This window comes from Alternaria arborescens (genome assembly GCF_004154835.1).
Source record: "Alternaria arborescens strain FERA 675 chromosome Unknown contig_44, whole genome shotgun sequence".
NCBI classification, from domain to species: Eukaryota; Fungi; Ascomycota; class Dothideomycetes; order Pleosporales; family Pleosporaceae; genus Alternaria; species Alternaria arborescens.
The window spans coordinates 92,036-116,871 of record NW_021167899.1 but is presented as its reverse complement, the minus strand read 5'-3'; the positions used below and the strand labels follow the sequence as shown (position 1 = coordinate 116,871).

At 52.6% G+C, this 24,836-nt stretch overlaps 9 protein-coding genes across 9 annotated transcripts; 8 read left to right on the top strand and 1 right to left on the bottom strand.

The window, feature by feature from the left end:
- Positions 1–1,159: 1,159 nt before the first annotated feature.
- Positions 1,160–3,396, bottom strand: AA0111_g11149 (hypothetical protein; the record flags this gene model as incomplete). The annotated part of the gene is made up of 5 exons (XM_028644981.1): positions 1,160–1,515; positions 1,573–3,019; positions 3,069–3,228; positions 3,281–3,302; positions 3,366–3,396. 5 exons carry the CDS (start codon positions 3,394–3,396, stop codon positions 1,160–1,162), a joined length of 2,016 nt encoding a protein of 671 aa, XP_028501294.1.
- A 1,065-nt stretch (positions 3,397–4,461) lies between these two features.
- Positions 4,462–7,785, top strand: AA0111_g11148 (hypothetical protein; the record flags this gene model as incomplete). Its single annotated transcript, XM_028644980.1, has 3 exons — positions 4,462–4,959; positions 5,009–5,228; positions 5,285–7,785. The coding sequence occupies 3 exons, from the start codon at positions 4,462–4,464 to the stop codon at positions 7,783–7,785; spliced, it is 3,219 nt and encodes a 1,072-aa protein (XP_028501291.1).
- An 830-nt stretch (positions 7,786–8,615) lies between these two features.
- Positions 8,616–10,730, top strand: AA0111_g11147 (hypothetical protein; the record flags this gene model as incomplete). Its single annotated transcript, XM_028644979.1, has 2 exons — positions 8,616–9,253; positions 9,308–10,730. The coding sequence occupies 2 exons, from the start codon at positions 8,616–8,618 to the stop codon at positions 10,728–10,730; spliced, it is 2,061 nt and encodes a 686-aa protein (XP_028501288.1).
- Positions 10,731–11,571: 841 nt separating this feature from the next.
- On the top strand, positions 11,572–14,280 carry AA0111_g11146 (V-type proton ATPase subunit a; the record flags this gene model as incomplete). The annotated part of the gene is made up of 3 exons (XM_028644978.1): positions 11,572–11,700; positions 11,786–13,877; positions 13,943–14,280. 3 exons carry the CDS (start codon positions 11,572–11,574, stop codon positions 14,278–14,280), a joined length of 2,559 nt encoding a protein of 852 aa, XP_028501287.1.
- A 1,518-nt stretch (positions 14,281–15,798) lies between these two features.
- AA0111_g11145 (hypothetical protein) lies at positions 15,799–17,699 on the top strand (the record flags this gene model as incomplete). The annotated part of the gene is made up of 4 exons (XM_028644977.1): positions 15,799–15,886; positions 16,231–16,665; positions 16,716–16,888; positions 16,950–17,699. The coding sequence occupies 4 exons, from the start codon at positions 15,799–15,801 to the stop codon at positions 17,697–17,699; spliced, it is 1,446 nt and encodes a 481-aa protein (XP_028501296.1).
- Positions 17,700–18,993: 1,294 nt separating this feature from the next.
- AA0111_g11144 (hypothetical protein) lies at positions 18,994–19,647 on the top strand (the record flags this gene model as incomplete). The annotated part of the gene is made up of 1 exon (XM_028644976.1): positions 18,994–19,647. One exon carries the CDS (start codon positions 18,994–18,996, stop codon positions 19,645–19,647), a length of 654 nt encoding a protein of 217 aa, XP_028501286.1.
- A 1,414-nt stretch (positions 19,648–21,061) lies between these two features.
- AA0111_g11143 (hypothetical protein) lies at positions 21,062–21,574 on the top strand (the record flags this gene model as incomplete). Its single annotated transcript, XM_028644975.1, has 1 exon — positions 21,062–21,574. The coding sequence occupies one exon, from the start codon at positions 21,062–21,064 to the stop codon at positions 21,572–21,574; it is 513 nt and encodes a 170-aa protein (XP_028501293.1).
- A 471-nt stretch (positions 21,575–22,045) lies between these two features.
- AA0111_g11142 (hypothetical protein) lies at positions 22,046–22,805 on the top strand (the record flags this gene model as incomplete). Its single annotated transcript, XM_028644974.1, has 2 exons — positions 22,046–22,592; positions 22,651–22,805. The coding sequence occupies 2 exons, from the start codon at positions 22,046–22,048 to the stop codon at positions 22,803–22,805; spliced, it is 702 nt and encodes a 233-aa protein (XP_028501290.1).
- A 527-nt stretch (positions 22,806–23,332) lies between these two features.
- AA0111_g11141 (hypothetical protein) lies at positions 23,333–24,408 on the top strand (the record flags this gene model as incomplete). Its single annotated transcript, XM_028644973.1, has 2 exons — positions 23,333–23,735; positions 23,786–24,408. 2 exons carry the CDS (start codon positions 23,333–23,335, stop codon positions 24,406–24,408), a joined length of 1,026 nt encoding a protein of 341 aa, XP_028501297.1.
- Between the last annotated feature and the right edge of the window lie 428 nt (positions 24,409–24,836).

The following is a 24,836-nucleotide window of genomic DNA, read 5'->3' as shown; positions in this document are numbered from 1 at the left end:
CAAATGCTTGCGCGTACTACATCACGCATCACAATCGATGCTAATTCGTCAGCAGCTCAGGATACCCACATCCCCACTACGACTCAGCCGTCGACCCTCACAAAGCCCTCCACCATGCAACCTACATGGGTCATTATTTTTACCCTCACCTGCATCCAGCTGATCATCCTTGATTCCATCCTCGCCGTCCATCAAACCAAGCCAGCCCTGGAGATCTCAAACACGTATGCAGCCAGATCTGATCCTTCGATCGAGCATCGTACACATGTGTATCGTGGCTTGAAGGATCCGGTTCGCGGACCGACTGTCAAAGGATTTCGGCTGAAGAAGAAGGCTAAAAAGGTAAGCTGGACGGCTGAAGTTCGGACAGGTGGGTAGCAGGATGAGGTGTGGAGTTAAGAGAAAAGCAAACATTAGTGGAGAACGTTTGAGATAACGTTCAACAAGGGAGGGAAAAAGCAAACAAACACACTATCAAGCCACGACAACGACAACAACAATAACAACGATGCAGCGATCGCAGGATTGGAAGGATGCAGGGTATCACGATATACGCTAAGGTGTTTCAGATCATTCTCTGCATACTTCTCTGCATGCAGCCCGATTCTGACATCACAAAAAAACAAATAAACATACATTGCGTTTGAGCTTTACCACACATGTCAGATTATGCATATACGAGGACTACAAGCCATGTTTAACACCCACGAGACGATCAAACATGCCATTGCGTCTATAATTCACCGGGTGATCAAACATGCTGCTGTCACGTTTTCCAGGTAATCGGGAACGCATGGCTGAAGTTTCAGGTCATTCTGTAGCATGGCTGATCTCTTTACTTTTGTATCGCGTGCTCCCAAGAATGAACCGAGGTTGTCATGCCATACTAGACGCCGAATAAGGAGGGGCTGTTTGTAACCAAGCCGTGTGACGTGATGGAGGGGCTGGCATTGCGTTTCTGACTGATGTAATGCACCTCACTTTGTGCATAATCAAAGTCATTCGAAGAGTATACTGAGACAGAAAAACAAAAGGCACAAGTATATGATAACTCGAGCGCTACATATATCATGATGCAAGGTTGAGCCATGTATTCGTTACACTTCTTTGACACATCATGCTATGCTCTGGTGACTTGCGTACTGCCGACCATACAAGCTCAAGTGGTCTCAGCACCCAAAGGCGCCAGTTCATTGACGATGAAGTCCCTTGCAGAGTACAGATTCGTAGAGCCATACACAACTCGCCTTTGCTGGCCAGCACCCGCAGCGCTAGTCCTTTGCGACCATGCCTGTAAGTTGCCGAATTCATCCATACTGCCGCCTCCAACAGGGAACACCAGTGCTTCCGTGTAGCCTTGTCGTCTTTGCCCAAACGAGGCTTCGATACCGCGGGAGACGGTACTCTGGTTGTTTCGAGACTGACTAGCTGGTGGTATAGTACCACGGGCGTTGGCAGACCGGGGGTCGAAGTAAAGCCAGGATTCTATCTTGTTCAATGCACTTGATGTTGCATCTATTTACCACGATTAGCATGATCACTCGACAAGACATTTCAAGCGACAGCACTTACTTTGAGGATCAGAAATGGCTTCTACAATTTTTGTAAGAGTCAGATCTGTGTTAGCGGGTAAGTAGCTCTTAATGCCTGACAGTACGCCCTCGAAGTTGGGCGCGCCCAAACCGGCTTCCTTGAATTTGTCTGTGACGCGACTGCTTAAACTTGAGAAACCGCCGAAAAGGTTCGATGACGCCTGTGCAGGTTGCGTAGGTGCAGAGCTCAACATAGTCATGCGCGTGATCTGGCGGACTGTCTTGACGTATGCTACTGCTGTTGTATCACACCCAGCTTGTTCTAGAGCTTGTGTGAAGCTATCGAGCTCATTGCGCGATAGGTCGTCGGATGTGGTCAAGTACCACTGAAGGAACAGACGTAGCTTGTCGTATGGGTCGTTGCCCTTGTCGCTGGATTTGATGATATCTAGGATCGTTGTTTTGGTGGCTTTGCCAAGCTCTTCTTCGAGCTGGAAAAACTCGTCTAATTTCCTCTGCTTGATGCCATCCATGACCGACTCGAGCATGCTCATGTGGCTCTCAATAGTTGCCTTGCGCTCACGGAGCTCGGGCAGCATAGATATGGCGCCTTTGAGATGAGCTGCGAATTGAGTCTCCATATCGTCAATAGAGTTGGAGCCCGTGGACTTTGTGATCTTGTCTGCATCTGCCGTGTACTTTGTCCACTCGTTTGTGACGTCGTCTGCTACTTGAGGAAACGGTTGGGCCGCGTTGCGTTTCCAGAAGTAATCGCTGGCCGCCAAATCGTAGGTCTGTTTCTTAGAGCCGCTCTCGGGATTTGCCTTGTCGTTTGGCACAGTCACGACGACCTTGTTCAGGGAAAAGTCTAGTACGTCGTAAACAAGACTTTGGTATATCCACGAGTGACTGAACATGGGGCAAAGGTCAATGTTGCGGTCGACGATGATCAGAACAGGACGAGACGCTGTGTTGGCGGAGAAGAGGTTTTCCTTGCTGTTAAGGATGTGGTCGCGCAGCTTTCGATCAAGCTTTGCCGCAATATCAGAAGCAGCTCCTCCTGTTGGACAGCGTATGATGGGAACGACGGCCATGGTGACTACGACGGAGAAGAGTCCCGAGACGATGCGATCGATCAGCTCGTCCAGTTCCTGGTCCGACGTCTTGGGGCTGTTAATCTTTCGATACGCATCTTCGATGTTTAGGGAAAACTGGTCGCTGTCGAGGGTGACGAAGTTCAGGTACTGGTCATATATCTGGGCGAGATTCTCGGCAGCGGAGGGTGAGGATGCAATCTGGCTACCCCAGTCTTCCAGGAGTGCCCTGGGGACACTTGACAGGAAGTTGACGTACACCGGGGTGTACAAGCCATCGTTCAGATCCTTGGTCACCAGCGCTAGGTTCTCGGCTGTGGGGGCGATGAGGTATATGCCTGGGGTGTCGGGTATGGGGCTTCGCTTGGATGCAAGATTGAAGTGTACAGTGACCTGTATGCCTCAGTATATTGTAGCCACGTGTTGGAGGGGCTGATGGTACCCCAGCTGCTCTCAGGTCGTTTGTACGCAGTACTGCCGATATGACATTCCTCGCTTGGGTATCGAGGATGAGTACCTTCCACTCGATGTCGGCTGTGGTGGTGGTAGTGGTGGTAGTGGACTCTTCAGCAGCGTCGACGTCGTTGATGAGGGCGTTGAGGCTTTCGGGGGTCAGCGAAGGGTTGCTGGCCTTGCACACGTACTAGCACTCACTTTAGTATGCGCTTGATGGCAGCTATCACGTGTCAGTAACGGTGCCTTGTCGTGTCAAACAAAGTCGCATCAAGAAGTCGCATACCGATCTGGCGATCCCGCAGTGAGAGAGCCATTGTATTCCGTCCGGGCACCCGGCGCGTGTCAGATGGATAGCATGCACAGGAGAGCTATGCAGAGCGTGGAGCAAGTATGTCTCGTGTAGTCAGCCAGCGGAAAAGACAGCTGTCGCGTCTGCCTGCCCGCGCTCTCACTCTCTCCCGGACTTTGGTGATGCAGCTCGAGCTTGCCCGCCCCACCCGGGGCTAGCGCGTCGCGCTACTTGGCGGGCAGGCGACCTTTGAAAACGGGCTCGCCCCTTCGCTGCGCTCCCTCGCTCTTCAACTCTCCTCGCCCACCACAACACACCCCCTTCTTCCCTCTTGACACTCATGCTACTTCTCAGTGAACTCTCGCCCACCTAATAAGGGCATCTGATTCTGAGGCTAGATTCAACCGAAAGGTCCTTGCTTTGGGGGAAGTGCGCGCTCAGGCTGGCAGCGGCGTTTGTGAGGAAGGCGTGTACTGTGGACGGCAGAGTGACAATCATCTTGGATTTTCTGCTACTAATACAGCGACATCTTCGATTCGACGCGCTGCGCAAGGGAGTCTGGTCGAGCTATCGCGCAGATACAACACGTGCTGTGCTCTGGGTGCGCGCAAACGTCAAGTGACGCATCAGCAGTGTGTTCCTCATCGCATAATACGCGAGGCAAAGTGCCATCTCCATAAAGCCATATTCACGCATCGTGGACTGGGGCGACACGGCATCGCGGGCGTCGGAACACGAATACTGCCTTGTGAGCCAGGTCTGTTGCATTTCCCACCAAATCCGAGGCCAGCGACGGCGGGCATCAGTAAGGCCGGAAGCGCACTCTGCAGCACTTCCAACACAGCAGCACAACAGCACTACCGCCCGAACTGGAAGTTTTATCGACCTTTTTCCCTTCCCCGAAACGGCAACAATTCACACTTGTGACTTTGCGCCAGTCCTCTTAGCGCTTAGTGCTTGCTGCATTGCCGCCTAATTCATCCTGTTTGCTGGTTCGAGACAATTGTGCGTCATCAGCCAATCACATCCTTGTAAAACTGACAGCTGACACATTGGTTAGCCAAGACATCCTCCATCCATCAGCCACACCATGGCGTCTAATCACGTGCCGAGTGACCAAGTGCCCATGCAAGGCCAAAACGTCTATCCCGACCCGTCATATCAGCATCTCTTTCCTCCTGTCGACCGCTACGGCACCCCTACATGGGAGTCTCAGCTGCACCAACACACGGCGCTGCCACCTAATGCGTCAGCCCAGAGCTGGCACCATGGATCATTCACACAACAACCCTACACTGGTAGTAGCCAATCTTACGGTGGCCAAACACATGGCCTTCGCACTGCTTCGCCGTATCAGTATGGGCAGTTTGGCCAGCAGAGTACCTTGAGTGGTTATGGTCAGCAGTCCAACGTCGACCCATCGCTAGGCATGGATCCCAATGCTATTCGCCAGCAACAGCAGTCGCCATATCAAATGCCTATGCGGACCCAAACTCCTCAAGGTCATGCCAGTACTGTGACACCGCAGGCTCTGCAGCACAGCATGCCGCCTCTTCAACAAGCCCGCCCTACGGCATCTCCTTACCAGGTAAGCTTCACCAGCTTGTAGCGCCACAAACATCGCTAACACTCTATAGGCACCGCAGAGCACAACGAATGCTTTTGTCCAGCAGCGCGCTGCACCCGTCTCTTTTGTGAAACCAGTGCCTGTGCCTGAGTATGAAATACCAAAGGGCAGAAAGTCGGGGGGTCTCTACGTTCTTGACCAGGCTGCACTAGCAAAGGCCACTAATTCTACTCCACTGAATAAATTCGTGACCTTGGGAAATGAACCCTTCCATCTCGCTACCAATAGAAGTAAGCCTAAATGTACCATGGTACTCTCACAAAGACATTCTCTAACCTATGCACAGCTGCGCTCCCTGTCTATGTTCCTCGACAATCACTCAAAGATCTTAAGAAGGCTGGAGCAGACAGTAAGAAGCTTCGTGCTAGCCTGTCAGCTGCCAAGTCTCACTCAAGAGCCTTCAAAAGGAAGCCTGCAGAACTCAAGAGACAGGCTAGTGATAGTGAAAGCTCAACTGACTCGTCCGACTACGATAGCGATTCTTCAGAAGAGGAAGAGATGCCGGTGCCGGAGACGAGACCGGAAGATCCCGATGCTGCTGTTCGGTATGATGTCGTCAAAGCTACCTGGCATCCTTCTTCATCATCGCCAAGCTCCGACAATATCAAGAAGAGCATGCGTGAGGTTTGGGACGTACTTGACACCATTCATAAGCGGTGGCGAGCCGACAGCAAGGCTGTGACGGAAGCGGAGGAACAGAAGAAGATAGGTGAGCTGCCCGTGTTGAAAAGCCGGGTAACTAGTCAGCGTGACTTGCTCAAGTCTGCGCTTGAAGCTGCGCTTGAGTTTTCCCACCCTGATGTGCTCTACCAATTAGGGCTGATCAAGCCTTTTTTGTATCTGTGCTACCAGTTTTTGGCGAACCGATTCAAAAGCAAAGACTACGATGGGCCATTATCTGCGGTTATATACGAGGTGCTCTCGCGATGCGGTACATTGACTTCTGAGCTCCTTGAAGAGACTAGGCTTGTAAAGGCGCTTGCATCTATGAAGAAACACGCAAATGACAAGCACAAGGCCTTCATACAACAAATCATAGATGGTGCTGCTGCCAACTCCAAAAAGGCCAAAGCGAGTCCTCCGCCGAAAGCCGAGCCGACAGAGAACAAGGGCGTCAAGCGACCTGCGACAGAAGCTGCGGGCCGCTCAGCCAACGAAAACCCCCTAGCGAAGAAACCCAAGACGCCTGAAGCTCCCGTCAGCGCGGTTAAGAAGGACCCCCCATCTACTTCGGCTTCGAAGCCCACAACCGCAGGTTCCAATCAAACAGTACAAAAGCGACCCGGCGAAAAGGCGGCACCAGCACCAGCTCCCGTCAAGACTCGTATTACTCAGATCACCAACAAGCCCTCAGGTATATTCGCCTCCATCAACGCAGCGGCCAAGAAGGTGGCCCCTACACCAGCTGCTACGAAAGCAGCGGCCTCAGCCAAATCGGCTGCCCCGGCGGCGAAAGATAAGAAGCCAGTGGCTGCGACGTCCAAACCCGCATTCTCCTTTGCTCAAACAATGGCGTCACTTTCAAAGCCAAAGGAGCCAGAAGCGGCGCCTGTTAAATCCGAGAAGCCAATTCCAACAGAGACCGAAGAAGAAAAGACAAAGCGTCTGCGGAAAGAATCCCGAAGACACCTACGCGTCACCTGGCGGCCTGAAACATCACTGGTGGAAGTCAAGTACTTTGACCATGAGGCTGACGATGAAGAGATGGACGACAAGGAAGACCATCTCGTTCGTGATGCTGGTGATATTGGCGGAGAAGGACACATGTTCAAGCAACACAAGGAGCTTGATCTCGATGATGATGATGAGGAACTAGATATGGAACGACCTTGGCCACCGCCATCCCAAGTCGATTTCAGTGTCGTGCCTTACGAGGAACGCCAACGCAACTACATACCATATGGAGGCGGAGAGAAGGTACCGGAGTGCCCTGAAAGAGACGCAAACGTCCAGCGCGAGAACAACACGTTGATGGTCTACTACTCAAGTCCTGCCGACGTTCCACCTTCACCTCAAGAGCCATCGGAAGAAGACAACGTTTCTACGGGCACCATGGTCAACTTTGGTACCCCACCCGACAAGGTTTTGATGAGATGTCCACAACCACCAATGCCAGCAGCTGTACCGGACTTCAGCCAATTGGAGAACATCATCAAATCGCTCTCAGCAACAAGCCAACCTCCTGCCGCTCCTCCAGTGGCTCCTGTCGAGAACGTTTACACACCACCACCTCCTTCAACATCTGCTCCATTCGACCCTGCGGGTCTCCAAAGCATCCTCGCCTCCATCAGCAACGGCCAAGCCCCTCCCCAGCCTCCTCCCATGTCCTTCCCACAACCACCAGCTCAACAACCAGGCATGCCCCTGGACATCGCTGCCCTCATCGCCAACATGCAAGCAGCAACAGGGGGTGCACTTCCTCCACCCCCACCCCTCCCCACTGGCTTTCCTCCCTTCCCGTTTGCATTTCCGCCCCAGCCCCAACAACATGATTCTGCACCAGCATGGCCTCCACAGATGCAGGATCCGGCTGCATCCTACCAATCTCAAATGCAACCCCAGCAGTACAATCAGCAGCAACAGACCAATGGTGGTACCAAGCGACAACGCGAGGACCAGAACGGAGGCAGCAATGGTAATAATGAGAGAAATCAGGGGAAGAGGCCAAAGAATCGCGGCGATCATAAGCCGCATAAGGTGTTGCAGTGCAAGTTCTTTGCCAAGGGACAGTGCAACAAGGGTGAGAATTGTACGTATATTCATGATCCGAAGATGATTGGGCAATGATGTGAACAGACGGAAGGAAGAGGTGGTTTTGTATGATAATCGCGTTTTTTTTTCACTCCATGTATATTTCCTAGTCGTTATGCATACCCCCCGGGCAGTCGACCTGCATATGTTGCGGGTCGAGAAGCATCCACAGGCGTTTGTTACTAGCATATTGGACAGCATTTGAATGGCGCAGGGATAGTTGGGAACACGGATGGGATGTATCTCTTCGGAGACATGGAGAGGCTGTGCACACGGATAGCTGTATAATTCTAATAACAGACTTGTACTATGTTGACCTAATTCTTGAATTGGAAGCATACCAAATGCGCTAGCAGGTGTTCAGCTGAAGTTGGGCTTGGGACGAACATGCAACTATGACCTAACCAAAAAGATCAATGGGCAACAAAAGCAATCACGTGGCAAACAAGCAGACCCCTTTGTCGAATGCACTGTGCCACTTGTGCAATAATCACTTGATGCGCATTGCTTGGTGCTTTGTAATGTTGATCATGTTCTGAGACGTGGAGTAGCGCATCGATCCGGTTCCGCGACCAGGCTTTCCCGCACGGCAAGCTCCGTCATATCTTTTCACAGGCATCAGACATCACCCAACCTTGCCGAACCATTCCAGCCCTCCGCCCAAACACTCCACCTCGCCCCATCACGACTGCAATCGCTGCAACCTCTGGACCCGCACTCTCGGCGCTTCCCACGTTGCTGGCCTCTAGCACCCGGACCCTTTCCGCCGCCGAGTCATCGCTTCGCCGTACACGAGCCGATCCACGACCACCCCACGCCGACTCTATCGCGCCTCCAACCTCCGCCACTACCCAGACCCCGCAATCATGGCTCCCGCTCGCAAGAGGACCACCAACATCGCGCGTCGCAGGCGGACCGATGACGAGGATGAGAACCAGTCCGTGGCCACCCTGGCCGACGACTCACAAAGCGACGCTTCCCTGCTGAGCGACGTCGACGAGGACGCCGACGCAGACAACAGCGACCTTAGCGAAGTCGACAGCGCGCCCTCGCTCACCCAAGGAAAGTCGAAGCGGAAAGCAAATGGCGCGCGTGATGCCAAGTCCAGGCAAGATGCAAGCAATCGTCAACCTTCCCCGCCCATCGCCCGCTCCGATGTCGCCTTTTCCACCATGAAAGAGACCGAAATCATGATGAACGGACTGAAGATTGGAGAGGATGGCAATGAGGCCGAAGTGGTCGACTTCGAGGCGGGCGTGGCTGCAGCAGACGCCGCACCCGCCGTGGGGGCGCCCCAGTCACGGACAGAGACGCTGGCTGAGCGGCGGCGGCGGGAGCATGAGGAGTACAAGAAGAAGCGCGACTCGGATCCGGCCTTCATACCCAACCGTGGCGCTTTCTTCATGCACGATTCACGGCATGCACCTGGACAGAATGGCTTCAGGCACGCAGGCCGTGGGCGAGGGCGGGGCGCTCCCGTCACAGGGCCATTCGCTCCAGCAAAGTACGTGCAAACAAAGGCATCAGGCAGGGAGCATCCAACTAACACGAATTCCAGCATGAGACCGCAGCCGCAGGAAGCCACAGACTCGCCCTGGCAGCACGACCTCCACGAGACGGTCAACGCGCCCGGCACCCACGCTCAGCCTGGACTACCCCCAGCTGCATCGAATGCCCCCATGTTCGCGTCGCGAGTACCCCCAGGTTCTAGCCAGAAGCCTCCACAGGCCCGCAACTTCTCCACCACAGTGCATACACACAACGCCATGGTACGCGTCTTCTTACCAAACATGAAGGGCCCTATACACTTCCAAAACGTCCCCATCAAGTCACACACTCGCCTCCCGAACCACCGACCACCCCTCCGCCGTGACAAGCCAGTCCGCATCTCGTTACCCCCAGCTCCACCACGCTACATCTTCCCCACCACAGAGCGCTCTTTCATCTTCATACCAAGGGCGCTTCGACCCAACCAACAGGGCTTCGGTCGGGGTCGCGGTAGATTCGGATCTTTTGGTGGAGGTCTTTCAAGCAGACGTACCAGCGTGTACGGGGGCAGTGTATACTCCCCTAGTGTTGCAATGAGCAGGCGGTCTTCGATTGCACGTGAGATGGGCCGGGACAGTCTGGTCTCCCCAGCCGGTTCCATCATGTCACGCAATGGCGGCTTCGTCGATCCTAGTCGTCCTGTGGTACGCCTGCCGCCTGGGGGTCCCAGAATGCACAATGGACCGTCGATGATCTCACCCACCAACGGCGCTGTACAGCCACCTTACCCTCTCCCGCAGAAGCCCACCTTCCGTGAGAATTGGCAAGGTCAGCTCCCGATGCATCAGCCTCGCCCGCAGAAGACCGTCTCTGTTGCTGGCATCGAGTCACCCGCGTCCATGAGCTTCAACCCTCCCCAACAACAAGAGCAGCAACCGTTCCATCAGCAGGTTCCTGCGCATATCAACGGAACTGCTCCCGCGGTCGAGCAACCCTACTACCAGCATGGACGGCACCCCTCTTACCCAAGCCAAGTCTCTACCGGCACTCCTAACATTCCGGAGCGAGCCATTCATGCTCCCGCGTTCCAGCCTTACGCGCAACCTGGCTTCCAGCCACAAGCCTTCGTTCCACAGGGCTACTATTACCCCCCACAAAACGGTGCCCAGCCACAGTACATACCCCCTGCCGGCATGGTGCCCATGTTCGTTCCTGGCGCTCAGCAACCCGGCTATGTCATGCCAGTGTCTGCTCCTCCTGTCGCCGCCCCGCCAGCTCCTGCTGGTCCACCTAATATGGTTGCTTACGAGTCCAACGGTATGACCTACTACGTGGACTCCAATCAGCTACAATACACTGCTCCACCAGTGGAAAATTATGCTCAGCCCAGCTATGCTGTTCCAGGCATGGGGGGCATGATGACCCCTGGCCCGGACGGCGCCTACTATTACCCCCAACAGATGCAGGCCCCAACGTTCTACCCGCAACAATAGACGACTAGACCATCTCACTCATCTCACAATCGCTCTGATTAACGGTTTTGCATTTCGACATGTTGCGTCCGACTAAACAATTCCTTCCTTGCAGTCGAGCATGGCGCATCTGGCTTTTGGTTACGATACCTGGTGTTTAGGCGAATGCGTACTTGACAGCGCATCCGGGTTTCTCATCTCTCTCTCTCTCTTCGTCACGACAGCGAGCGACACAAAAACATTCACAGTATCATTGTCAAACTTGGTGGAAGGCGGGATCGGTCCTTTTTTCTTTTCGAGCAAGCTTTGGGTTTGGCCCTTTTCACACACACACAAGAGACGATCTGCTCACGTATGCACGGTGTTCTGCGTCTTGCGTTCTGCGGTTGCTTTTGGTCAAGGACTTGGGTACTTTTACTATGTTCTAATAAAGCTATCCTTTGATTCCCCGTTATTCACTTCCCTGATCTCCTGTTCTCTGGGCTCTCTTGCATTATGGCAAGCGGCGACGTATTTGGGTGTTAAAGAAGTCAACCAGGCAAATTCCGTGTGCGACTCGCGGCTACCTAGATAAAATAAATATTGGTTTCACTGCCGCGGAATCTCGACAGTGAACAAACATGACCTCGTTCCTTTGTTGTGATGGGTCAAGGGACGTGATGTGGTTGGGATGCAGTGACATCAGTAGCGGGCTTGGCGCGTCAAGGCGCTAAGGAGCTGCATCAGTTCGCCGCATCATCGCGCAGGCGTTCACGTTCGAGGCAGCTCTCGCTCCATCAACCACCATCTCGCATACCTCCCCCCCCATCGAATCCCGGGACAAGCACGCCGTATCCCCAGTCTTGTCTCCCGACCCGCCACCATGGCGCCCAGCAAGGACACCATGTTCCGCTCGGCGGACATGTCCTTGACCCAGCTGTACATTGCCAACGAGATTGGCCGTGAGGTCGTTTCTGGCCTTGGAGAGCTTGGTGTCATGGACTTCAGAGATGTGAGCGCAGACGGATGTGTTCTGGAGCTTCTGCAGAGGCTCTGGGACGGGCTTGATGATATTGGAAGCTGACAACATGTGCTAGCTTAATGCCGACACGACCGCCTTCCAACGTACCTTTACACAGGAGATTCGCCGCCTCGATAATGTGGAACGACAGCTCCGTTACTTTCGCGCCCAGATGGAGAAATCGGACATTGCGATGCGCTCCATCTACGACTTCAACAACCCCTTCACTGCGCCATCCGCTTCCGAGATCGACGAACTCGCCGACAAGAGCCAGAGCTTAGAACAGAGAATCTCTTCGTTGAACGAGAGCTACGAGACGTTGAAGAAGCGCGAGGTGGAGCTCACAGAGTGGCGATGGGTTCTGAGAGAGGCAGGTGGCTTCTTCGACCGGGCTCGTGGTCAGACCGAGCAAATCAGGGATTCCGTTGACGACGACGACGCGCCGCTGCTCCAGGATGTTGAGCAGAACGGACAGGGCGACTCGGGCGCGGAGCGCTCATTCACCGTCATGAACATCGGCTTCGTCGCTGGTGTCATTCCTCGGGAACGTATTGCCGCCTTCGAGCGCATCCTGTGGCGTACCCTCCGCGGTAACTTGTACATGAACCAGTCGGAGATCCCCGAGGCCATCATCAACCCAGAGAACAACGAGGAAACCAACAAGAACGTCTTCATCATCTTCGCTCACGGCAAGGAAATCATCGCAAAGATCCGAAAGATTTCAGAATCACTTGGTGCCGACCTCTACAGCGTCGATGAGAACAGTGAACTCCGCCGCGACCAGATCCGGGAAGTCAACACCCGTCTGAGCGATCTCGCCAGCGTCTTGAAGAACACCAAGTCCACGCTGGATGCCGAGTTGACCGCGATAGGACGCAACCTGGCAGCATGGATGGTCGTCATCAAGAAGGAAAAGGCTACCTACGAGACTTTGAACAAGTTCTCCTACGACCACCAGCGCAAGACGCTCATCGCCGAGGCTTGGGCACCTACCAATTCTCTTGGATTGATCAAATCAACGCTGTCGGATGTCAACGAGCGTGCTGGTCTGTCTGTACCTACCATCGTCAACCAGATCAAGACTACCAAGACACCGCCAACATACTTCAAGTCTAACCGCTTTACTCTCGGTTTCCAGACTATCATCGACGCGTACGGAACGATCAAGTACCGTGAAGTTAACCCCGCCCTGCCAGCCATCGTCACCTTCCCCTTCATGTTCGCTGTCATGTTTGGTGATGCCGGCCACGGTGTTCTTCTCCTCCTCGCTGCTTGCGCCATGATCTACTTTGAAAAGCGACTCGAGCGCAGCAAGCTCGACGAGCTCTTCTCCATGATGTTCTACGGTCGTTACATTGTTTTCATGATGGGTATCTTCTCCATCTACACCGGTCTCCTCTACTGCGATGCTTTCTCTCTTGGTCTCCCTTGGTTCAAGTCCATGTGGGTCTGGGACAACGATGGCAAAGGTCCAACTTCCCACCGTGTCGAGGGTTACACCTACCCCTTTGGTCTTGACTACCGCTGGCACGACACCGAGAACGATTTGCTATTCTCCAACTCGTACAAGATGAAATTGTCCATCTTGCTCGGTTGGTCTCATATGACGTTCTCGCTTATGTGGTCGCTCGTCAACGCAAGGTACTTCAAGACCAAGATCGATATCTGGGGTAACTTTGTCCCTGGCATGATCTTCTTCCAGTCCATCTTCGGTTACCTCGCTTTCACCATCGTATACAAGTGGTGCATTGACTGGCCTGCGCGCGGCGAGAGCCCACCTTCTCTGCTCAACATGTTGATTTACATGTTCTTGAGCCCTGGCACACTCGAAGCTGGTACCCAACCTCTATACCCCGGTCAAGCCTTTGTGCAAGTTGTCTTGTTGCTGCTTGCACTGGCCTGTGTGCCTGTGCTTCTGTTCCTCAAGCCATTCTACCTCCGCTACGAACACAACAAGGCCCGCGCAATGGGGTACCGTGGTATCGGCGAGACATCCAGAGTCAGCGCGCTGGACGACGATGACGAGAACGGTCATGCGAATGGTGGTCGCGACAGCTACGGTGATGACGAGGATATTGCGATGATTACTCAAGATATTGGGCATGGAGAGGAAGAAGAGGAGTTTGAGTTCAGTGAAGTCATGATCCATCAGGTTATTCACACTATTGGTACGTACCTCCCTTCCGCATACACCGCTATCTTTGAAGATACGAGACTAACATATGGGGTGTAGAATTTTGCCTCAACTGCGTATCCCACACGGCCTCCTACCTTCGTCTCTGGGCCTTGTCACTCGCCCATCAGCGTCTGTCCATTGTCTTGTGGGAAATGACTATGAAGAATGCGTTCGCTTTTGAAGGCGTAGCCGGTGCTTTCATCATGGTGTTTGTCTTTTACTTTTGGTTCGCGTTGACTGTGGCGGTGCTGTGTGTTATGGAGGGTACGAGCGCCATGTTGCACAGTCTGCGATTGCACTGGGTGGAGGCGATGAGTAAGCATTTCATTGGTGATGGTGTGGCGTTTGAGCCATTTAGTTTCAAGGCGTTGTTGGAGGAGGAACCTGTTGAGTAGGTTGCTTTGAGGACAGAGAGAGAGCAATTTCCTTGTGTTTTTTCTGCGTGTGCTTTGAGAAATGGGGGCTGATGTAAAGATATATGAGATTGCTAGAGTTCACTGCGAGTAATACTGATCAGTCTGTATATAAGAATGTACATTGTTACCTCGACTCCAATCTTTTGACATCAGGAGAGTAGGCGCTTCCTTTCCATATCTTGGATAGATGCGCCGTGATGGTAGGTAGCCTTTTGCACGAAAGAGATCGAGCTGTCACCTATGAGATGACTTGCCATCGCATCGTTGTATGGCTTCCTTCAAGGACGACATGCGTACCCCTTGACGCGTCGTCTTTCCTTTTGAACACCAGCTTTCGAGTGGAACCGGACATAAGCCATTATTCCCCAGCTATACGTAACCCACCATTGCTTTTACAACCTTGCTTTACGACGAAGCTTGTTTCTTTTAAGCTTTTTCTTCTATGCAAACTGCATCCAAAGAGGTTTACGCCGTCGTTTGCATTACCCACTTACACGACATAGATGATAGCGAATAACCCTAGTGTGTTTTATGGTGTCTGAGTGTTACTTGTACCATACGAGCCCTTTTGTACGACATCGGTCTCGCCGGAGGACACGAAACATGAGATTGAAACAAAGATAAGTAGGACGTCGATTATAGGGTTGGGTGCGTATGAGGCATTTGAGGCATTATTCCCTTGGGCGCCACGGGCCGGCTGGACCAGCGATCAGCACCCGTGTAACAACCCAGCAAATGTTGATGACATTTGTGGCTGCGTCTGTGACATCTGGCGGTGCCTGAGGCGTAAGCTGACAGGGGCATGTTTGGCCGCATTTCCAAGCTGTCCAATGCGTGTACGCTGTGCATGCCAGGTGGGTTCCAATGCCGACGTGCATATGCCCGATCTAAAGTTCTTACACCGACCCCGAATCTCGTCTTCTTAGCAAAAAACTCGGCAGAATAACTACCGTACGCTACGTATTACGAAGATCTAAGCGGTGAGACGGGGGGGTTTACCAAGAAAGGATTTGTGCCCTCGAGACACCACGCACCGATCCGAGACACAGTCGTTCCTGTGAGACGATTTCATTGGGAGCTGTCTGAGCCACGTCGCAAGGATCCCTCATATGTGCGATTGATTATCCCCGGTGGCTGAAGCGGTCGAAGACCAACGCTTGAGGCTAGGTGCCACCAACGCAGCTTGCAAGTGTGGATGCGTGCATGCGTTTGTGGGTGTCCGCGACACGCGGTTACGCCGAGTTATAAAGGCCCGACGCGCCATACCTACCTTACTTTACCCTAGGTACCATTTCATCTAGTAACTTGAAAGCTGTTCCCCCCATATTCTTGTGCCCCTCGTTTTCTTGGAGCTTCTTCTTATCTATACTTCCTCAGGGTCTCCCGATCCTGCTTCCCGTCTGCTGCTGCTCCTTCCCCCACTAAGATCTGCGACCGCTAGGCGAAAGCTTGATTCCGCAACCCGATTTCGCAAGCAAACCTCGCTGCTTATCTACAATGTCTTTCTCGGCAGACAAGGTCAGCCACCTCAAGGGAGCTTTCTCCCAGAGGCGATTTTCGAGTTCCAAGGATCCGAGCGAGAGTGGTACGTGTTTATCTTGGTGTACTTTCTGATGCTGTATCCTACGTCATTTTTTGAGCTGTACAAACCCAACGCAAGTGTGGATCAGAGAAAAATCGGGCCCTCGAAGATGGCTTTGTGAGCTTTTCGATTCATGCGGCAATCCAATCCTTATCTTTTGAGGGTTTTACCCCAATCTTTCTCCAACTTTCCTGCTTTCTTGGAAGTCGCTGTTTCTCTTTCAAGTCGTTGTTATCTGCAGCCCAACGCGCAATGTCCGCAGCCATGTCACACACCAGACACGAATCAGGTCTTTACAACCTGGCAGAACGCTTCATGTGGATACGACAGTTACTGACGTGTCGCAGAACTCGGTTCGTCCATCCATCGCCAGTTCCGTCAATCGCACGAAGGTCACAAGCCCCACGCCGGTCTTGACGCTACGCGCGCTTCCACAGGTGTCGTATGGACGTCAGAACAAGCATACAAGCACGGTTTCCTCGAACATCCGGAAGAATGGGCAAACCTGGGTCAGGGAGCGCCCGAGGTCGACGATAGCATCAAAGGCTGCTTTGAGAGGCCAAAGGAGGTTGATATCAGTGCTCATGGCAGAGAGTACGGTCCGACTGCTGGTATCAGGCCGCTGAGAGAGGCGGTCGCGACACTATACAACGAGCACCACCGCAAGTGGCGCAAGAGCCAGTACACATGGGAGAATGTGTGCATTGTGCCTGGTGGACGTGCGGGTTTGATCCGTATCGCTGCTGTGCTGGGCAACTGCTACTTGGGCTTCTTCATTCCTGGTATGTCCGGGCTCTGAGTCTATGGATTCGAGCAAAAGCTGATCAACTAGATTACACTGCATACAACGAGATGTTGTCGCTTTTCCGTAACATCGCTGCCATTCCCGTTCCGCTAGGCGAAGCAGACCAATACCACATGTCACCCGACAAGATTGCCGAGGAAATCGCCCGCGGTACATCTGTTATTCTTACATCGAACCCGCGTAATCCCACAGGTCAGATGGTAAGAATCAATTCTGTACAGATTGCATGTGAGACAGGTACTGACTTTGTACGTCAATTAGGTCACCAACCCCGAACTCGCACAGATTCAGAACATCTGCCGCGACCGCGCAACCCTCATCATGGACGAGTTCTACTGCGGCTACAACTACACCACCAACTGCGACGGCACCGTCATTTCCGCCGCAGACAACGTCGAAGACGTCGACGAGGACGACGTGCTCATCATCGACGGTCTAACCAAGCGCTTCCGTCTTCCCGGATGGCGTGTAGCATGGGTCATTGGCCCCAAGGAATTCATCCAGGCCATCGGCTCCTGCGGTTCCTACCTCGACGGTGGCTGCAACGTGCCCTTCCAAGAAGCCGCCGTAGAAATGCTATCTCCACCCCGCGTTCGCAACGAGATGCGCGCGCTACAAATGCATTTCCGGACCAAGCGCGACTACGTCATTGGCCGTCTCCAGGAAATCGGCTTCAAGTTTCCCTACATGCCTAACTCGACGTTTTACCTGTGGCTCGATTTGAGCAATCTACCCGAGGGCATCAACGATGGATTGAACTTCTTCCAGGCTTGTCTCGAGGAAAAGGTTATTGTTGTGCCGGGCATCTTTTTCGACTTGAACCCGAGCAGGCGTAGGGATCTGTTTGACTCGCCTTGCCATCACTTTGTCAGGTTGAGTTATGGACCGAGGATGGATGTGTTGGAGAAGGGGTTGGATTCTATTGCGAGAATCGTTCAGAAGTACAAGGATGAGCCGCAGAAGCACCGTGCTGTGTCGCACAGGCCGAGGGGTACTGGTGCGCCTAACTAGACGTACGTCGTGCATGGCGTAGGTGAAATGAATGAGAGTTGTGGGCTAGAGAAGGCTGAGACCGACTTGAAAACACATTTTCCGTCTTCACTTTCTATGTATACTGTGAGTCGGTATTCTTCTAGATCTTCCTTTCAAGACATATCTCGCCATCTCTTTTTCTCTTTGCTTGGGCAGCCTCAGCTCATCTCGTCATGCTTTTGATCGCCATACTTTGGTATGTCAGGAACCTAGAGCCACGCACCACTCATGACTCGTACGATCCAATCGACACCCATACCCAGGGTGAAAGCTAAAGTAATCGTACGACATCATAACAATACGCTAGTCATCTATAATTGACATACCGCCACAGTCTTGCCAAGAGCAAGTTGTAATAACATCCACGTTTACATGCAGCGTAGATAAGGTGTTCACGAGACATACCTGCATTGAACGGTATGTTGCCCTGCCTTGCGATTAGTATTCACTCTGCTTATAATAAGTTGGCTGTGAACCATAGCCAATTACCGATCTTGGCTCTACCTTCCCGGAAGGCTGGCTCCGACCTCACAACATGGCTAAAGACTATGGGGATGTAACTGCGAGGGTAGATCCTTCAACACCACTGTGCCGCAAAGGCTGCCAAGAATTTCACCAATCGGTCAGCTTGGAGGATCACTGGAGTCGCCCCCAAGGCTGTGGATATCATTTTCTTACTGCGTATAAGCCTTCCGTCTCATATCTTGTTTTTGTTTGTTCGAACTCTGTCCTGTTTGTTCTCACAACGCTTTGTTTCCAGTTGAAAACATGAACGTCATCTTCAATACCACGGACATTACGAACGGGACTCTTTGGAACGAATGGTTGCCGACAGATTCCACATTATTTCCTCCGCTCACAACCTTGTTTGAGCCCCCGACAGGCTGCTCAACTGAATGGATACAGAATCCACTCGCTACCAGTGAGATTAGAAGCGGAGCCCACGATTTCCATGTCCCAGGATCGAGCGCGGCATCGGACTCTAGCATTCTTTACGATGAAACCTTTTTGCCAACAGACTACTTCTCCCGCTGCCGTCCCAGCAAACATCCGATGACATTAGGGTATAGCCCCGGTATATGTACAAGTGGTCAGACGATGGCCGCTGTAGTCGAGAGGCGATACTCAGGCTCCACATATTGGATGGGCACTTGTTGTGACAGGTTTTTGCTCACTATTCACACTCCTCATCTACACCCTTACTTACATATTCCCCAGGGACATGACAATATCACTCGTGAATGGCGTCTGCACAAAGGCCTTTTCAACCCCTATGAGCGCTCTCGCCAATCTTACAACCACATGGACCAGCGGGAGCACGATTGTCACGACCTCTGCCGTTGACGTCACAACGTATGCATGTGCAGGAATCGGGGATGAGAACGTTTGCGGGGACATCACTCTGCGTCGATTGACCGAAGTGACAAGTGGCACGGCATTCGCAGCACCATTTGTGGTTTATTGGCAGTCAAGCGACTTTGCGAAATTTCCTAGTGAGTATGCATCGTCTCTCGCAGCAGCGATCAATGTTCCCTTCGATGACCCAGCCACTACCTCATCAAGCATGACTGATACAAATTCCGCACCCCCCTCCACGAACCCAAACAACGAAGACCCCGACACTGCTATGAGTCCCGGCGTCATAGCTGGCATAGCCGTCGGTATTGGCGCGTTCCTCATAATCAGTATTGTACTGCTCCTGTATCTCCGGCGAAGGATGAAACAGAAGCAGCAACAGCGTCTTCAGCATTCGGCCATGTGGGAGATGGAAGGGAGTTCAAGGGGATTGAAGCACTTCCTGGGTGGGAGATGGAGGGCTGAGCAAGACGGAACATCGCAGCCGGTTGAAGCTGGATCGACAAGCGTGAGGATCATTCCAGGACCGCCTGTGGAGTTGGATACTACACCGGCAGAGAGGACTCAATGATTCGCGTGGATGCGCGATAAAGCTGTGAACGGTTGGGGTGAATCAAGGTCAGCTCGATAACCTCGCAAGCTTTTCGAAGAGACACCGGGCTTGTGAAAGCCACAACGGCATCAGTAAGGGGCAGAGTATTGATACCCCTTCTCCAGATAAACGATAGTAACAAGATACAGGTACATGGTAAAGCCACAGAAGCATCGGGCTGTGTCGCTCAGTACGCTTAATTAGATGTGCATCCTCCTTAATCTCTATCGATTTCTTCGCTTTCGTCCTGGCCTGATTGCTCTAGTCCGTCTTGCCCTGACTTTAGCTGCCACTTCGGCTATGCAGTAACCCAACGCTACGCGCCTGTTATGACATCATAAGCCCAATCGACACTCATACATACCAGAGAAGCTAACTCTGTTGGCATATCGCATTTCCGAGGTAAGCACTACCTAGGTACGCTTACACACTAGATAACATCCAGTAAAGCCATGTATGGAACAGCCTCGCGGCACGGCACGAGGCAGTAACGACCCCATCGTGCGAGGTCCCCATCAGAATCGTCATCGCAATCGGTTCGATCTGCTTTATCGAAAATGCCTCGGTAGCCCCCCAGGTGTCGAGCATGACGCTGTACCGGGGTGTTTTCTTGCATTTCAATTTAACCGGTAAGCTGGTATCTGCTTCAAAAGCTATTGATCGAGCTCTCTCACTAAGACAGCCATTTACCTCTTCCTATTTGTTTTTCTGTATCCTCGCGACTCTTCAATCTAAACCATCGAATATGGTCCTAGTCGAAACATTGACTGCTGGCGACTCGGATACTTGGAGCGTATGGCATCCCGTTGGCGCTCCTGCACTACCTACAATCTTCACCCAACCATCATCTATTTGTTCATCTAAATGGATACAAAACCCTCTTACCTCCAACGAAGTCATCAGTGGCTTCATATACTATTCCACAGCTACAGATCGCCGCGAATATTACGGTAGCCTTCTGTCACCAAACTACTATGCCAGCTGCCATCCATTGCGCCAAGCAGAGCCAATAGCATATAGTCCCGGGTTGTGTACAGCTGATCAAACTATGCTCGCTATAAGAGAGTTCCATTATCAGACTTCACGTTTGTGGATGGGAATTTGTTGTGATTAGTTAGTGCCCACAACGAAACGCTTCTCAACCCTGCTCCTACTTACGTATCTCCATAGTCCTATGACACTCGTTTCCGGGAAGAACCGCTGTGAACAGAGTATTACCCTCCCTGTTACAGCGCTCACAAATTTTACGACTACCTTGCTGAACCAAAACAACACGATCGTTACAATATCCGCCATTGATGTCGTGGAAAGATTCTGTGTAGAGTCAGATGGCAGTGCGGTCTGCCCGAATTCCACGACTCTGAAACGAACGACGGAACTGACATCTGGTACCATGATTGCGCCTCCATTTGCCGTGTGGTGGGAATCGACCGACCTATCGAGCTTCCCTAGCTTGTATGCGTCGGGCCTCGCATCGTTACTCAAAATCTCCTTTGGAACCACAGCTAGTATTTCGTCGAACGATACTCCTCCAATATCCCCACATTCGAACACGAATTCAGATAAAGAAAAATCCGCCTTGAGTCCTGGCGCGATAGCTGGTATAGCCGTAGGTGTAGGCGCATTCGTCATAATCGGTATCGTCTTCCTCCTGTACATTTGGAGGAGACGCAAGCAGCAAAGACAACGCCTCGAGCATCGGAACGAACCGGAGATGGAAGGTAGTCCAGGAGCATTCAAGAGCTTTATGGGTGAAGATTGGAGAGCTGAGGCGGACGGGACTACGGGGCGCGTTGAGACGGATGGGACTACAGGGCCGGTGGAGGTGGATGAGGAATCGAGAGCTGTAAGAGCGTTTCCTGGGCCGCCGGTGGAGATGGATGGTACACAGACGGCGAGAGGCTGATAATGTGTGTGGGTACGTGGTGAGGCTGCAAGGCAGTCGAACTAAGACTAAGGCCGGGTTATGTGGCGGATACATGGACTCTGTCTTACTCGGTTTGGTGCAGAGAGGAGGCATGTGTTTCCTGTCTCGTGACAACTGAACATTTTGAAATGTGGACTGAGACCGTCGCATGTCTCGCCGCACCGCCAGCAATCATTTGTCCTCCCAGAGAGTCATGTAGCTGTCCGGTCGATACGATAAACCCGCGACCTGGGATCTGAGTAGATACTGGACATTCAAGATCGACATGACCATCGTAAACGGGACTTCCCCAAATTCCTAATCAGGCAACGATCCATACATGCAGACAGTATGGCCTCACCTTTCACTTTCATCAAAGACAAACGCAGACATGAAACAACGAACCTTTTCCACCTGCAACCTGAACTCTCTGTTTCTCTTCCACCCTCAGAATCGAACAAAGTTGCAACAATGACCCATCCTTATGTTCCTCGTGCCAGGGTCTACCGTCCATCGTACGGTAACGTACTGCCACAGACACCAGCAGCTCTTCAGCCCAACTACAACGCAGAGGTGAACCGCATTCCCATCAACCCCCGCCGTCACACCGCCGCAAATATAATCCCATCCCAACAACCTCAGCAACAAGGCTCTCACCTACACCCTCTTATCCACCGCACAACGCGCGCCTATGACCTCGTCATCAACTACGCTCGCAACTCCAACGGCGGTACCCGCTGGTCGTACGAGGATATCGACGATATCAAGCACGTTGGGAAGTATCTACATCGCGACGTGCTTGATTTGAAATACTGGAAAGAATTGGTTACAAACGGGGGTGACATGGATGAGGGCACTGCGAGGAGGATATGGGACGACGAGGAGAGGTTGAAGAACTACTGTGAGCGGGTTCTGGATGTGATTGGGGATACTGAAAGGCTTCCGCTGAGGCAGCGTATGACCCAAGATGAGGAGATGGATGAAGGTTCTAGGGAGAGCGAGTATGGTGTTGACGATGGTAAGAAAGTCTCGCCTGCAGGTGGTAACTAAAAAACTAACTTTGTCCTTGACTCTAGGCCGCAACGATCTCGGCGGAAGGACGATCTCGGAGGAAAGCGTGGACGACGAGATGTATACAGACCTAGAGGACAAGGTCGAAGAGATCGATCAGCCGGTTGATGCACGGTGGGCAACCTGGGCAAGTGAGTCTTCAGCGCGGTTCGCTTGGTGAGCTGTGGTGCATTTCGAAAGCATCCCGGTCACATGTGATTCCAGCAGGAATTTTGAAGCGATCAGTAGACTAGATCACGATAGCAGGTTGGCGTGTCTCAAGAGAAATGCAAGGATATCAGAAGGTTCCCACACGTTGTTCCGCGTCCCAGCTGATTGGTGTTCGGCGCTCGGCTATCTCTCCGACCCTGGCGCAACGGCGCTGCACATGTGTGGTGTGCTCGACTCAACACTTTCACATGCTTGCAACCTCACGACTCCCTCGAAAATCCGCACGGATTCGGAATAATGCCGTCTCAGCAAAACGAGGATAGCCGCTGTGCGGCGGGCGTCACATGCAGAGCCCCAAGCTTATCTCCCATGACATTTTTTTCGGCTTTGCATCTTTTCTTGCCGTCTTACCATTTGGCCAATTGCTTTTCGCATTCTTTTGAGGGGAACTCTGGATGAGGCTGCGAAGGATCACAACTTGTCTAGGATACGCCCGAGAGATAAGCCGAAAGTATGCTGCGGGTCGAACGCGCTGAGATGCCCACGTCGACTTTCGATACAGCGGCGATAATGGAAGGGGAGGAGACGAGCTACCGGCCTAGTATACTTTACAGCGTGCTCCCTACTGTTGTATCGAACCACCTTCCGACGATACCTTCGCTCCGACAATCCCTCAATGATGTACGGAATCGCGGCTCACACAGCAAGTCAGCCTCTATCGATGAACTGCCACAACCCGAGACGCCTCCGCCAGGCTACTCGTCGATACCACCGAGCGGCTCTATCACACCACATAGACTCTCTGTTGCGTTGGGTGAAGCAGATGCTGCTTTCGTGGACGACGCAGAGGATAGACCTGGGTCTTCAGGGAGTGCACTTCCACAACTATATCGCGCTCAAGAGACGAGCACTGGAATTAGGTGGAGCTATGCTTCCTTAGGTACGGAATGTGGCTCGTTAATGTTAGCGTTGCATGCTCACAGTTCATAGGAACTAGCCTCATGGCTCAAGCATCCCGAGAATCCAGCGAATTCATTAGTACCTCTGACGAAACCTCCGCGACGCTCACCCGCCAACTCTACGTGCATGGCGTAACATATCTACTGCGAGGGCTGCCAACGAAGCTTACACCAGAAGAGACATCGAGCATCCAGGCCGCCCTTCCACAAGACCTTGTGGAGACAAGGCATACCGCAGACACGCACGCCTTAATCGCCGTCTCCCAACATACCGCAGCCACCAACCATGCACCACCTCGCGACCCCACGATTCTGCACCGGCTGACTGCGACCCTCGTCTTACAATCCTTCATCCTTATGCAGTTCCTGCTACCATATATCAAGCTGTTTCTCTCACATACCTACCAGTTTGAGCGGAAACATCAGATCACAAAACGGCTGGTCAATACGAGCGTTGCGACCGTCGATGACATTGGACGGAAGACGTTGAGGCTGAGCCAGACTGTGTGTCAAATGAACGACGGCATGGTTGGTCAGGTGATTAACGAGGTGGCTGTTTGGTGGGTCAGGGGGATCACAGGGGGTGTGCAAGAGGGAATCGCTGAGGGGCTAAGGGTTGTGAGGGTGGAAGAGAGGGAGGCGAGGGGTAATTGAGAGTTTCTACTGCATTGCGTGAAGCATTGGGAAGGTCGGGATGCATTGGACAAGGCGTTTGGAACTGGCATGATTCGATAGTTTACGAATTAATGATACGCATTGAATTCTCATGCCATACTGCCCGGACTGGTATTGCAATGTGGCACTGAGAGCATGGAAGGCTACTCACAACTTCCCGAATCCACACTTTATCTGTACGGAGGGCGCTCTGAGGAACTCTGCGTCATCAATGTCTACTTGGGGTTGGACCCTGTCACGTGATAACGAACGCCGCTTATCGTTATCGGGCGGACTTCCTAGCGCGCGTTGTGGGTGCACGTCCCTTGGAAAAGTGCTGCATGGCAAAGTTTCTAGCGGTAACATCTCAGGCGAATACACGCCATTTTTTTTCTCCAACCCGCCGTCTTCTTTCAGGCGTATTCAAG